Raw genomic sequence first — 15,537 nt, forward strand, 5'->3', positions numbered from 1 at the left:
TTTTTTGTAGTTCAGTGTGTCACTTGAGCCTGAGGATCTCGCGCCGCGCTTTAGTATTGTTGTTTAGTGTGAAGAAGCATGGGGGAGAGGTCACAGCTTGCCACCACGCACAAGTTTGACCACGAGTAAGATCAAAATGTATCTCTCAGCATATGACAATCCCGCCATCCCGGGAATTAACCTTGTGAGCCCTATCTAGCTCTCTCTTGAAAGTATCCAGAGAACCGGCCTCCACCGCCCTCTGAGGCCGGCGTGGGCAGGTTGGGCCGAAGGGCCGTGTTTCCACACCTCTATGACTCCAGGATGGAAGCCGATGTCTCTGGCGCTGTGAGGCAGCAGCAACTCTGCCATGGTAGGGTACTCTAGTACATGGGGTGATGACTGTGAGCCTCGTCTCCAGAGACAGCCTCTACAACCCACGTCTATGAGGGAGATATTACATGCGGAGCTGACCCACTCGTCGGGACCCGTCCGGTTGCGTTACCTTTGACCACGTGAAGTGGCGATCCTTGCTTCAGGTCCCAGACCCTCAGCGTTCCGTCCTCGTATCCGACGACCGCTCGTTTCCCTGGAGACAGAGCAAGAGACTTAGGCAAAAGAACGTCCATTTGTCAGTTGTGCAATGATCAATAGACAATAGGTGCAGGAGTCGGCCATTTGGTCCTTCGAGCCAGCACCGTCATTCAATGTGATCATAGACAATAGACAATAGGTGCAATAGTAAACTTTCTTAATGGCTTTACCCCTGTGGTCCCTAGTTCTGGACTCCCCCAACATCGGGAACATGTTTCCTGCCTCTAACGTGTCCAAGCCCTTAATAATCTTATATGTTTCAATGTCCTTAACAATCCCTTAACAAAGCCCTTAACAATCTTATATTTTTGGCAACCGGGAGATCAGGTAGGTTTGGGCGGATTGAGCGGAGTTGTTCACCGAGCCTGATGTTTAAGAGTCCACGTTGGAAACAGCGCACACAGTAGAAACATAGAAACATAGACAATAGGTGCAGGAGTAGGCCATTCGGCCCTTCGAGACTACACCGCCATTCGATATGATCATGGCTGATCATCCAAATCAGTATCCCATCCCTGCCTTCTCTCCATACCCCCCGATTCCTTTAGCCACAAGGGCCACATCTAACTCCCTCTTAAATATAGCAAATGAACTGTAGCCTCAACTACCTTCTGTGGCAGAGAGTTCCACAGATTCACCACTCTCTGTGTGAAAAATGATTTTCTCATCTCGGTCCTATCCTTATCATCCCTTATCCTTAAACTGTGACCCCTAGTTCTGGACTTCCCCAACATCGGGAACAATCTTCCTGCATCTAGCCTGTCCAACCCCTTAAGAATTTTGTAAGTTTCTATCAGATCCCCCCTCAATCTTCTGAATTCTAGCGTGTGATGAGTGAGGTTGGAGGAGGTGCAAGTCAACCTTTGCCTCACCTGATTTCTAACATGTTCTGCTTTGTGCTTCACCTCGCCACGGTAGCTCCTTCACTGTGAAAACTTTCCTGGTGCCTCAGCAACCGTGCTGCCCCCATCTGACAGCAACCCTGGAGCCAGAGCCCCACACAGGGGGTATAACCCACCCTCTAGCACCCTGTACTCACCATCAGCCAGGAACTTGCCACAGGTCGCTTGGCACCCGGTGCCTGGTAACGTTTTGCATTCACCGCTGGGCACTTTCCACATCCAGCAGCTGCCCTCGTCCGTGCCCGCTAGCAGTACATGGGTACAGGGATGCCACTCGACCCACTGGGCAAAGGAAATCAACAGCAGATAGTTTTGTCAGTCTACAGAATCCTCCTACATTATCTATCCATCTATCTAACTATTACTAAAACTCTCATCTTGTTTGTTTGTTTGTTCCCGAAACTCCGCAAAAACGGTACACAATAACGCGACAATTTTAGGCCCACCTTACTCCCCATTGTCCTGTGATGTGCATTAAACGCGTTTCGTTCAGATTGATGTTATATTTTACAAGTTATTGACATTTTAAACTTTAATAAATGTCACAGTCACGCTCCCACTTGTATTGTATTCTGTATTGTATTCAAATTTATTGTCATTGTCTCAATTTGAGACAACAAAATGAATTTCCCTTACAGGCAGTATCATAAAAAAAAAAATCCTAAATAAATAATAAATAAATAATAAGACATATTAAAAATAAAATTGAAATTGAATTTAAAAAAAAGCACAAACACAGAAAGTCCACGACACAACATAACATAAATGGCACCAAGGTGAGGATGGCACCATAGTCCAGCCAGCCTCCCCTCCGTGTTCATCCGTGGTCGGGGCCTTCCGAGCACCCGCAGTCACCGCCCCGGGTGGCCCGATGTTCAGGCCCTCACGCCGGGCTGGTGGAACGCCGACGCCGAACCCCGACGGTGAGCATCCTCCTCCTCAGCGGCCCGGACCTCCTGATCAGCCGCCTCCCGCTGCCGGAGTCTGCAGCTCCTGAGTCCGCAGGCCGAGCCGGGCAGAGTCACAGGACCCCGCGCTGTCCATCAGCGCCGCCCGCGTTGGGAGCTCTGCAAACCGCAGCTCCATGATGTTGGTGCAGCAGGTCCAGCACTCCGGGCTCCAGACGGGGACGACAGCAGAGTCACAGGACCCCGCGCTGTCCATCAGCGCCGCCCGCGTTGGGAGCTCCGCAAACCGCAGCTCCATGATGTCGGTGCAGCAGGTCCAGCACTCCGGGCTCCAGACGGCGACCCCCGGTAAGGCATCGCCAGCCCCGCGATGTTCCAGCGCTGTCCTGCCGCTGCTGGAGCTCCGGTCGATCTCGGCAGGAAAGGCCTCGCCAATCCAGGTAGGTAGGCCGCTGTGGGGGGAGGGGGGGGGGCGAGGACGCGACTCGAATAATAGTCGCGTCCTCACCAGGAAACGGCTGAAGGACGGTATCCCCCGCACCGTGCCCTCTTCCCCCACATAAAAACACCAAAAAACACAAAAAAACACACTTTTACATAACTAAATAAACAAAAAAACAAAAAGATACCAGGCTGTAGGTGGAGGCTGCTGGCACCAGCGCCACCGGAAGTACAATACACCGGAAGTACTTGCCAGCCGTGCCTGCGCAGTTGGGGGCTATGGGTGAGTGGTGGAACATTGCGTTGGGAACGGGGACCCAACGGGTCCGCGCTTGACATAATCTAAAATGGAGCAAAGCAGAAACCCACTGAAGAAAGTGGCTGAGCCATCTCCTCAAACATTTCTCACCAGCAGAAATAAAACCGTCCCCACTGGTAATGTACCCCAGTGTTACACACACAGACCCGCCCCCACTGGTAATGTACCCAGTGTTACACACACACTGGTACCCCAGTGTTACACACACAGACCCGCCCCCACTGGTAATGTACCCAGTGTTATACACACTGACCCGTCCCCACCAATACTAAAGCACACATTGTATATAATGTATACATTCCCCAAAGTATACACTGACGAGATGTATCCAATGCTCTGTCTATCAACAGTCTATCAGCTCAGGTATAGCATACATTCAAGTATAGCATTTACTTGTACTCGCTGCTGGAGTTTAGAAGAATGAGGGGAGACCTCATTGAAACATATAGAACAGTGAAAGGCCTGGATAGAGTGGATGTGGAGAGGATGTTTCCACTAGTGGGAGAGAATAGGACCAGAGGGCACAGCCTTAGAATTAAAGGCCGTTCTTTTAGGAAGGAGATGAAGAGGAATTTCTTTTGTCAGAGGGTGGTGACTCTGTGGAATTAATTGCCACAAAAAGCTGTGGAGGGCGTCATGGATATATTTAATTACAATTACAATTACAATTATTTTATTGTCATTTGAACCTCAGTGAGGCTCAAACGAAATTCTGTTTCCACAGCCATACAAACAAAGACAATTTCCTACAGACATACACACAATTTAATTCACACAAACATCCATCACAGTGAACCCACTGTGATGGAAGGCAAAGTCTTTTCTCTCCCCTGTTCTCTATGTCTCTCCCGATGTCCAAGCCCCAGGCGGGCGATGATAAGTCCCACGGCCATTTTAGGCCGTGCCGGGCGATTTACGGCCCCGCTCCCGGTCTAAAAGTCTCGAAGTTGGAGCCCCCGGCGGGCGCTGGAATGTCCCACGGCCATGAAGCCGCGCCGGGCGATGTACGTCCCCGCTCCGGGTCGTTCCAACCCCGCGACACGGGCTGGAGAAGTCGCGTTGCGGGAGCTCCGGGAAGCGGTCTCTCCCCCCGGACCCGCGAGCTCCCGATGTCCCAGTTCACCGGACCTGCGGCTGCGTTGCTGGAGCCTCCGAGCCCCAGGAGTCGAGTCGCAGCAGCGAGTCACCACCGCTCCCCACGCTCCGAGGCCGGCCAGCCCCACGATGGTGAGTAGTCCGCAGCTCCGCAGTCTCCCGAGCCCCCGGGTCGTTCAGGTTAGAGGCCGCTCCACGGTGCTAGGCCCCAACGACAACGGAGACCCGACAGGGAAAAGGTCGGGTCTCCCGGACAGGGAAGAGATTTTAAGCAGTCCCCCCCACATGTACACATTTAAAACAAGTATTAAAAAAACACCAACACTACATTTAATTAGACAAAAAATTAAAAAAAGACAGACAGGCTGTAGGGGCCGCTGCAACGGGCGTGTCGCCCCGCCAAATCAGGCAGAGATAGATAAGATTCTTGATTAGTACGGGTGTCAGGGGTTGTGGGGGGAAGGCAGGAGAATGGGGTTAGGAGTCAACGTCAAGGTCTATTTTATTTTTCACATATACCTGAAGGTGCAGTGAAATGAATTTGCCAGCAGCGATACACTTAAAAAGCACACACAATACACAATAAAATTGAACACAAACATCCACCACAGGCATTCTTCACTGTGGTAGAAGGCAACAAAGTTCAGCCAGCCAGCGAGAGATAGATCAGCCATGATTGAATGGCGGAGTAGACTTGATGGGCCGAATGGCCTAATTCTGCTCCTATCACTTGTGTTTAAGAAGGAACTACAGATGCTGGAAAATCGAAGGTAGACAAACATGCTGGGGAAACTCAGCGGGTGCGGCAGCATCTATGGAGCGAAGGAAATAGGCAACGTTTCGGGCCGAAACCCTTCCGGGTTTCGGCCCGAAACGTTGCCTATTTCCTTCAGGGTTTCATCCCGAAACGTTGCCTATTTCCTTTGCTCCATAGATGCTGCTGCACCCGCTGAGTTTCTCCAGCATTTTTGTCTACCTTCTGCTCCTATCACTTATGACTGCTGTCTCTGGACATTCATTACCTGCAGGTCGCCCACTTCGAAGGACCAGATTTGCTGCTTGCTTTCAACATCCCAGACTTTGATTAAGCCGCTCATGTCTCCCGTTACAACCAACGTTGAATCGTGACTGAAGGAAGCGGAGATGACAGAGTCCTTGTGGCCTGTAGGACAGATGAATCGCTGATGAAACACCACAGTGGGCAACCAGCAGCCTTGTTGCTGCTCCCCTCCTCTACAATCCCGACCCGAAACGTCATCTATCCGCCTTCTCCAGAGATGCTGTCTGACCTGCTGAGTTAGTCAATAGACAATAGGTGCAGGAGTAGAGGCCATTTGGCCCTTCGAGCCAGCACCGCCATTCAGTGTGATCATGGCTGATCATCCCCAATCAGTACCCCATTCCCGCCTCCTCCCCATATCCCCTGACTCCGCTATCTTTAAGAGCCCTATCTAGCTCTCTCTTGAAAGTATCCAGAGAACCGGCCTCCACCGCCCTCTGAGGCAGAGAATTCCACAGACTCACCACTCTCTGTGAGAAAAAGTGTTTCCTCGACTCCGTTCTAAATGGCTTACTCCTTATTCTTAAACTGTGTGGCCCCTGGTTCTGGACTCCCCCAACATCAGGAACATGTTTCATGCCTCTAGCGTGTCCAAACCCTTAATAACCTTGTATGTTTCAATGAGATCCCCTCTTGTTGCCGATGTTAGGGAAGTCCAGGACAAGGGGTCACAGCTTAAGGATAAAGGGGAAATCCTTTAAAACCGAGATGAGAAGAACTTTTTTTCACACAGAGAGTGGTGAATCTCTGGAACTCTCTGCCACAGAGGGTAGTTGAGGCCAGTTCATTGGCTATATTTAAGAGGGAGTTAGATGTGGCCCTTGTGGCTAAGGGGATCAGGGGGTATGGAGAGAAGGCAGGTACGGGATACTGAGTTGGATGATCAGCCATGATCATATTGAATGGCGGTGCAGGCTCGAAGGGCCGAATGGCCTACTCCTGCACCTAATTTCTATGTTTCTGTGTTTCATCCTTCTAAACTCCAGAGTGTACAAGCCCAGCTGCTCCATTCTCTCAGCGTATGGTAGTCCCGCCATCCCGGGAATTAACCTTGTAAACCTACGCTGCACTCCCTCAATAGCACGAATGTCCTTCCTCAAATTAGGGGACCAAAACTGCACACAATACTCCAGGTGTGATCTCACTAGGGCTCCGTACACCTGCAGAAGGACCTCTTTGCTCCTATACTCGACTCCTCTTGTTATAGAGGTGTGGAAACACGGCCCTTTGGCCCAACGCCCACACACATTCAAAATAAACTTTATTCAAGTAATAAATATATGCAATACATGAACCGTGCGAAAAATTCATCCAACATTTTCGGAGGCTATACAAATTGTTCAATACTGTTTATACATCTTTTAAATTCCACGAAACTGTCCCCACCTGTGCCACTCATGTGGCCCCCTGGCGTGGGATACCTTCCCTTATTTTGAGGGGCACCTCCACCATACCGTGCCCCACCATGACTCCGCTGAAGGGTCGGGACCCAGCGGGTTCCCCTTGGTCTAGTATGATAGCAAACACTCTTGATTTGGCCAGATTTGGCCAGACTCACTCCATGGCCAGAGTGAGTCCCACCGTAAATTGGAGGAGCAGCACCTCATATTTGGCTTGGGTAGTTTACACCCCAGCGGTATGAACATTGACTTCTCCAATTTCAGGTAGTCCCTGCTTTCTCCCTCCTTCCCCTCCCCTTCCCAGCTCTCCCACAGCCCACTGTCTCCGCCTCTTCCTTTCTTCTTCCTGCCCCCCCCCCCTTTTTCCCGCACCCCCACCTCCACATCAGTCTGAAGAAGGGTCTTGTCCCGAAACGTCACCTATTCCTTCCCTCCATAGATGCTGCCTCACCCGCTGAGTTTCTACAGCATTTTTGTCTACCTTGATATTTTTACAGTGCGTTCCTGGCTCGTAGCAGTCTGTGCAATATAAAATTGCCTCTAAAATCACCTTCAAGCTTTTCCTCTCTCACTTGAACGTGCGCCATCTAGTGTGTGTGACACACCTCCACCCCCCGGGGAAGGGAATGCGATTATCCAACTCCAACTACTCTATCTATGCCTTTCATCAATGTAGCACTGCTCCGGGACTGCAGAGTGGAAAATCAGTCCAGACCTTCTCTCTACGCGTGTAGGAAGGAACTGCAGATGCTGGTTTACACCGAAGATGGACACAAAATGCTGGAGTAACTCACAAATGCACTCGCCGAGCTGGAGACCCGGGTTCGATCCTGACCACGGGCGCTGTCTGTACGTTCTCCCCGTGACCTCGTGGGTTTTCACCCGAGATCTTCGGTTTCTTGCCACACTCCAAAGACGTACAGGTTTGTAGGCCAGTCTGAAGAAGGGTCTCGACCCAAGGCGTCATCTGTTACCTTCTCTCCAGGGATGCTGCCTGTCCCGCTGAGTTACTCCAGCATTTTGTGGCCACCTTCGATTTGAACCACCATCTGCAGTTCTTTCCTACATAGGTTAGTAAGTTAACTGGTTTGGTATAAGTGTAAATAGTCCCTAATGTGTTAGTGTGCGGGGATCGCTGGTCCGAAGGGCCTGTTTCCGTGCTGTATCTCTAAACAATGCAACTGTGAACGCAGTTACCTGTACACTCCAGCAACACGTCTCCGTCAGTCAGCCTCCACACATACGCCATGTCATCCTCACCCCCCGACACGGCCAGAGTGTTGCTCTTGTGGTCCAAACTCAAGCAGAATACAGCCTCTGTAAAGAACAAGTCACACTGAGTTAGACAAAAGTGCTGGAGAAATCCAGCGGGTGCAGCAGCATCGATGGAGCGAAGGAAATAGGCAACGTTTCGGGACCGAACCCTTCTTTAGACTGATGTGGGATGGGGTGGGGAGAAAGGAAGAGGAGGAGCCCGAGGAGCCGTAGGGAGAGCTGAGAAGGGGAGGAGACAGCAAGGGCTACCGGAAATTGGAGAAGTCAATGTTTATGCCGCTAGGGTGCAGACTGCCCAAGCGGAATATGAGGTGCTGCTCCTCCAGTTTCCGGTGGTGCTCACTCTGTCCGTGGAGGAGGCCCAGGACAGAGAGGTCGGATTCGGAATGGGAGGGGGGAGTTGAAGCGCTGAGCCACAGGGAGATCGGGTTGGTTAATGCGGACCGAGCGCAGGTGTTCGGCGAAACGATCGCCAAGCCTACGCTTGGCCGTTCTTAAACACTAATGCCCCTGCCCCACTTAGGAAACCTGAACGGAAACCTCTGGAGACTTTGCGCCACACCCAAGGTTTCCGTGCGGTTCCCGGAGGTTGCAGGTGGTTGCAGGTAGTGGAAGCAGGTAGGGAGACTGACAAAAACCTCCGGGGACCGCACAGAAAGCTTGGGTGGGGCGCCAAGTCTCCAGAGGTTTCCGTTCAGGTTTCCTAAGTGGGACAGGGGCAGAAAAGTCACGCTGAGTCACAACTGCAGACACAGCCACACTCACCCTTCCTCTCCCGCCTCTAGGGGGCGGTGCAATGGCGCTGCTGGTAGACCCGTATTCCATCCTGACTTACAGACCATTCGGCCCACCGAGTCCGTGCCGGCCAGCGATCCCCACACACTAGCCTTATTCTACACATTTGTGGCCCCGACCACGGGTGAACAAAGGAGGAGGACTGACTGAACTTTGTTGCCTTCCACCACAGTGAAGAATGTTTTTTTTTTTTTAATGTCAAAATAGACTTTATTCGAGAAATACATATATACAACACATGATCCTTACAAAACTCCATCCGACATTCACAGAGGCTATACAGACATATAATTTTTTCCCCAAATCACAATTTTTATCCCCGGCCCTTGCCACTCATGTGGCCACTGGCGTGGAATCCCTTCCCTTATTTTGAGGGGCGTCTCCACCACACCCTGGACCCCCCCATGTCCAGCAGCGGAAGGACCCTAGACTGTGGTCCTCCCCCACCGAGCCTTGGCGTTGGCTGCACCGAGCTTCAGTGCGTCCCTTAGTACGTACTCCTGCAGTCTGCAGCGGGCCAGTCGGCAACATTCCCCGATGGACATCTCGCTCCGCTGGGTGGTCAACAACGCTCGGGCAGACCATAGAGCGTCTTTCACCGAGTTGATGACCGTGCAGCAGCACTCGATGTCAGTCTCTGAATGTGTCCCTGGGAACAGTCCGTAAGTCACAGAGTTCTCTGTGACGGAGCTGTTCGGAATAAACCGTGACAGGGCCGCCTTGCAGACCTCTCCAGACTCTCTATGCGAATCCACACTCTGCAAAGAAGTGGGCAACCGTCTCCACTCCATATTCCCCTCCCGCACTCCCACAATACAATTTAACACAAACATCCACCACAGTTAAGTGTATCGCTGCTGGCAAATTTATTTCACTGCACCTTAGTAGAGTCTGTCCTCACCTTCTCCGCCATGGTCTGGTGGGGGGCTACCATCGACTCCACAGTCAAAAAGGCACAACAGAGGATGTACTTCCTGCGGCAGCTGAGGAAGCACAATCTGCCACAGGCAATGACGGTCCAATTCTACACGGCCATTGTAGAGTCTGTTCTCACCTTCTCCATCATGGTCTGGTTTGGCTCAGCCACCAAGCACGACACCTGGAGGCTGCAGCGAATCGTCCGATCAGCTGAGAAGGTTAAACCTTCCCTCCATTGATGAACTGTACACTGCAAGGACCAGGAAGCGAGCGGGCAAGATCATCTCTGACCCCTTTCACCCAGGCCACAAACTCTTTGAATCACTTCCCTCCGGGAGGCGACTCCGGACTGTCAAAGCTGCCACAGCCAGACATAAAAACAGTTTTTATCCACGAGTAGTTGCTCTACTCAATAAAATAAATCTGTAGCCTTCCTTTGATCTGGTATTTTGTTGGTTCACATACTTCAATGGTGTTTCATCATTAATGTTTTATTATTATTAATGTTTCGTGTTTTCAGAGTCATTCGTAACTGTCACTGTATGTCATGTTGTTACTTGTGGGCGGAGCACCAAGGCAAATTCCTTGTATGTGAATACTTGGCCAATAAACGTACTTACTTACGTATGTGACGAGTAATATTAACTTTGACTTTGACCAGAGACAATTAGTTACAATTGTACCAGGTCAATTAACCTACAAACCTGTACGTCTTTGGAGTGTGGGAGGAAACCGGAGCACCCGGATGAAACCCACATGGTCATGGGGAGAACGTACAAACTCCTTACAGACAGCACCCGTAGTCAGGATTGAACCTGGGTCTCTAGCGCTGTGAGGCAGCAGCTCTACCCGCTGCGCCACCGTACCCACCCGCCCCCCCCCTCCACCCCTGTACACAAGACAATAATAAATCTAAACGTTCACAATCAAAGTACCGTCACCGAGAAAAATTCCACTGAAGCAATTCTCAGCCCACACTTACCCAAGGCCCGCGATCCACTCTCCCCAGCAGACAAAAGAAAAGACCGGACCCAAAACATCACCCATCCTTTATCTCCAGAGATGCTGAGTCCCGACCCGCTGAGTTACCACCCCCACAATGGGACAGATTGAGCAAACCATAGAAACGTTTCACTTACTTGTGTGTCTGGTGAAAGTGAGATCGCTGTCATCCTGAACCACCTCCATACATTCCTCATCCTCTGTCTCCCACCGGCCCTCATCCTCCCCCTCCTCCAACTCGCCAGTCGCGTCACCTGCGGGAGATGACGAGATTGAAAGGAAGGTTTAACTTTGTTATTAAATGGAGATGGACAGTTTCTTAATTAGACAATAGACAATCGGCGGAGGAGTCGGCCATTCGGCCCTTCGAGCCAGCACCAGCCATTCAATGTGATCATGGCTGATCATCCCCAATCAGTATTTGAGAGGGAACTGCAGATGCTGGAAAATCGAAGGTAGACTAAAGTGCTGGAGAAACTCAGCAGGTGCAGCAGCATCTATGGAGCGAAGGAAATAGGCAACGTTTCAGGCCGAAACGTTGCCTAATTCCTTCACTCCATAGATGCTGCTGCACCCGCTGAGTTTCTCCAGCACTTTTGTCTATCCCCAATCAGTACCCCGTTCCTGCCTTCTCCCCATATCCAGCTCTCTCTTGAAAGTATCCAGAGAACCGGCCTCCACCGCCCTCTGAGGCAGAGAATTCCATAGACTCACAACTCTCTGTGAGAAAAAGTGTTTCCTCATCTCCGTTCTAAATGGCTAACCCCTTATTCTTAGTGCCCCCTAGTACGGGTGGCAGGGATTATGGGGAGAATGGGGCTAGGAGAATGGGGCTAGGAGGGCGATAGGTCAGCCATGATCAAATGGCGGACTTGACTTGATGGGCCGAATAGCCTAATTCTACTCGTAGAACTTCTAAACATGTAGCAAGATTCAGTGAAAAGCTTTGGTTTTGCATGCTATTCTTCAGACCAGATACCTACCACACACAAATACAGGCACAATAGGTAGCGCAATAGATAGGGCGGCATGGTGGCGCAGCGGTAGAGTTGCTGCCTCACAGCGTTAGAGACTCAGGTTCGATCCTGACTACAGGTGCTGCCTGCACTGAGTTTGTACGTTCTCCCCGTGACCTGCGTGGGTTTACCCCGGGTGCTCCAGTTTCCTTCCACATTCCAAAGACGTACAGATTTATAGGTTAATTGGCTTTGATGAAACTTGTAAATTGTCCCTAGTGTTTAGGATAATGCTAGTGTCGGCGTGGACTCGGTGGGCCGAAGGGCCTGTTTCCACACTGTTTCTCCGAACTAGACTAAACCAAAGGGGAAGATACAGAATGCAGACTATAATGCTCAGCCTAGTGGCCTATCAGTTCCATAGAATGGGTAGATGTGAATGGGACAGTACCCTAGCTTATGGAAGAACCGTTTCAGAAGCCTGATAGCAGAGGGGAAGAAGCTGTTCCTGATTCTGGTGGTGCACACTTTCATCCGATGATGTGTGTTTAATTTGATGTACCTTCTGCCTGTCAGGAGCAGGAAGGCGATGGAATGACCAGGGTGGGACATGTCTTTCCCGAGGCAACGTAAAGTGCAGACGGACTCAATGGTGGGTAGTCAGGTCTTCCTGCAAGATGCAGGAAGATTGTTCCCGATGTTAGGGAAGTCCAGGACAAGGGGTCACAGCTTAAGGATAAAGGGGAAATCCTTTAAAACCGAGATGAGAAGAACTTTTTTCACGCAGAGAGTGGTGAATCTCTGGAACTCTCTGCCACAGAGGGTAGTTGAGGCCACTTCATTGGCTATATTTAAGAAGGAGTTAGATGTGGCCCTTGTGGCTAAGGGGATCAGGGGGTATGGAGAGAAGGCAGGTACGGGATACTGAGTTGGATGATCAGCCATGATCATATTGAATGGCGGTGCAGGCTCGAAGGGCCGAATGGCCTACTCCTGCACCTAATTTCTATGTTTCTATGTTTCTATGTCTTTGCGATGGACTGGGCTACATCTACAACTCTGCAATTTCTTGCGCTCTTGGACAGAGCTGTTCCCAAACCAAGCTGTGATGCATCCCGACAGTGTGCTTTCTACGCTACTTTTCCCACAAGGAATGAAGATCTATTTAAGAGACCACAGGATCCCAATCCAAGTCCCCAATTACACCCCATCCATCCTCACCCTCCACAGCCTCCTTCCCGACCACCTCACTTCTCCCTACATACCCAGGAGTACATGTGCCCCTTCCTCTTCCTCCCTCCCTCTCCCTCCTCCCTACCTCTCCTCCTTCAGTAGACCCTCCCCTCCTTCCCTACCCTTCTCCCCATATCCTCTCCGCTATCTTTACGAGTCCTATCTAGCTCTCTCTTGAAAGCATCCTTTGCCTCCAGTAGACAATAGACAATAGGTGCAGGGGTAGGCCATTCAGCCCTTCGGGCCAGCACCACCATTCAATGTGATCATGGCTGATCATCCCCAATCTGTACCCCGTTCCTGCCTTCTCCCCATATCCCCTGACTCCGCTATCTTTACGAGTCCTATCTAGCTCTCTCTTGAAAGCATCCAGAGAACCTGCCTCCACCGCCCTCTTGAGGCAGAGAATTCCACAGATGTTTTCCTACCCTTTCCTCCCCACTTTCCCCCACCTCCCTACCCTCATCTTTCCCTACCCTCCTCATCCCCCACTCTCCCCAATATCAAGGAATTAGTCCTGAACCTCTCTCCCCTCATTCAATATATCCACTCTCAGTCCCTGCACGCAATATATGTGGTCCCAACCTCTCCGTCCTCCCCCCTCCTACCCTCTCCTCTTGCTATCACCTCCCAATCCATCATACTCCCCCTCTCTATCCCCCCTCCCCCCTATCTACTCATGACCCCTCCTCCCTACCCCTCTCCCCTATCACCTCCCAATCCATCCACATTAATATGATCATGCCTGGCTTCCAAATCACAGTATCCCCTAGCCATTTATCTACTGATGGTGTACCATATCACCCACCTGCCTTCTCTGCATCCCTCTGATCCCAATTGGCCACCAAGTTTAGATCCCCTCTAATCCCCTTTTGCCAATCTAACTCCCTCTTAAATATAGCCAATAACAACTACCCTTGTGGCAGAGAGTTCCAGAGATTGCCCACTCTCTGTGTGAAAAAAGTTTGCCCATCATCTCGGTTTTAAAGGATTTCCAAGTCACCTATCCTTAAGCTGTGACCCCCTTGTCCTGGACTTCCCCAACACTGGGAACAATCTTCCCCCATCTTAGCCTGTCCAACCCCTTAAGAATTTGGAGAGTTGCCTTAAGATCCCCCTCATCCTCCTAAATCTAGAGAGTATATAAACCAAGTCTATCCAGTCTTTCTTCCCAGTACTGACAGTGCGGTACCCCACTAGTCTGGTGAACCTTCTGCCATTGTGAAAATAATGGGAGGGAGGGGAATGTCCTTCCTCAGATTCTCCACCAAGACCCTATCCTCCATCCCCTCCCTCCCATTCTTCCACTATCCACTCTCCCTACCCCTAATCTCCTCATCCTCCACCTCCTTCCTTGCCCCCTCCCTCATTTTCCTCCTCTCTCCCCCATCCCCTCCCTCACCCTCACCTGCCGCTTCCTCATTCCCGCTCAGCTCGATCACCTCCACGATCTCCTCGCCTTCGTGCAGATCCAGCTGGGGGTTCGACTCGGGTTCCGTCATCTCCACCTGCACTGACTAGCGCTGTAACCAGTACACTAGCGCTGTAACCAATACAGTAGCACTGTAACTAGTACACTAGTGTTGTAACTAGTACACTAGTGTTGTAACTAGTGCTGTAACAAGCACACTAGCGCTGTAACCAGTACACTAGCACTGTAACTAGGACACTAGCGTTGTAACTAGTGCTGTAACTAGTACACTAGCACTGTAACCAGTACACTAGCGCTGTAACTAGCAGTAATACACTAGCGTTGTAACTATTACACTAGCGCTGTAACTAGTGCTGTAACTAGTACACTAGCGCTGTAACTAGCGTTGTAACCAGTACACTAGAGCTAAAATTTGTACACCAGCGCTATAACCAGTACACTAGCGCTGTATCCAGTACACTAGCGCAATAACTCGTACACTGGCTCAATAACTAGTACACTGGCGCTATAACTAGTACACTGGCGTAATAACTAATAAACTAGCGCTATAATTAGTACACTGGTGCTGTAACCAGTGAATTAGCGCTATAACTAGTACACTAGAGCTAAAATTAGTACATTAGCGCTATAACTAGTACACTAGCGCTGTAACTAGTACAGTAGCGCTATAACTAGTACACTGGCTCAATAACTAGTGCACTAGCGCTATAACTAGTACACTAGAGCTAAAATTAGTACACTAGCGCTATAACTAGTACAGTAGCGCTGTAACTAGTACAGTAGCGCTATAACTAGTACACTGGCTCAATAACTAGTGCACTAGCGCTATAACTAGTACACTGGCGCTATGACTAGTACAGTAGGGCTATAACTAGTACAGTAGATCTATAACTAGTACACTAGCGCTATAACTAGTACAGTAGATCTATAACTAGTACACTGGCGCTATAACTAGTACAGTAGGGCTATAACTAGTACAGTAGGGCTATAACTAGTACACTAGCGCTATAACTAGTACAGTAGATCTATAACTAGTACAGTAGGGCTATAACTAGTACACTAGCGCTATAACTAGTACAGTAGATCTATAACTAGTACAGTAGGGCTATAACTAGTACACTAGCGCTATAACTAGTACAGTAGATCTATAACTAGTACGCTATAACTAGTACACGAGCGACCCGGCGGCAGATGTCAGCGCCTCACGCATGCGCCGCCCGCCAGCCCG

General features: G+C 50.4%; 1 protein-coding gene across 1 annotated transcript in view; it reads right to left on the reverse strand.

The window, feature by feature from the left end:
- aamp (angio-associated, migratory cell protein) overlaps positions 1–15,443 on the reverse strand; it is a 41,659-nt gene extending 26,216 nt beyond the window's left edge. The window contains exons 1-6 of the mRNA XM_055665927.1: positions 14,286–15,443; positions 10,826–10,942; positions 7,896–8,015; positions 5,261–5,400; positions 1,613–1,757; positions 485–568 (exon numbers count right to left, since the gene is read on the reverse strand). Coding sequence (XP_055521902.1) covers positions 485–568; positions 1,613–1,757; positions 5,261–5,400; positions 7,896–8,015; positions 10,826–10,942; positions 14,286–14,379 — 700 coding nt within the window. The 5' untranslated portion in view covers positions 14,380–15,443. The remainder of the gene's footprint in view (positions 1–484; positions 569–1,612; positions 1,758–5,260; positions 5,401–7,895; positions 8,016–10,825; positions 10,943–14,285) is intronic.
- Positions 15,444–15,537: the final 94 nt, after the last annotated feature.

This window comes from Leucoraja erinacea, unplaced genomic scaffold (genome assembly GCF_028641065.1).
Source record: "Leucoraja erinacea ecotype New England unplaced genomic scaffold, Leri_hhj_1 Leri_162S, whole genome shotgun sequence".
NCBI lineage: Eukaryota > Metazoa > Chordata > Chondrichthyes > Rajiformes > Rajidae > Leucoraja > Leucoraja erinaceus.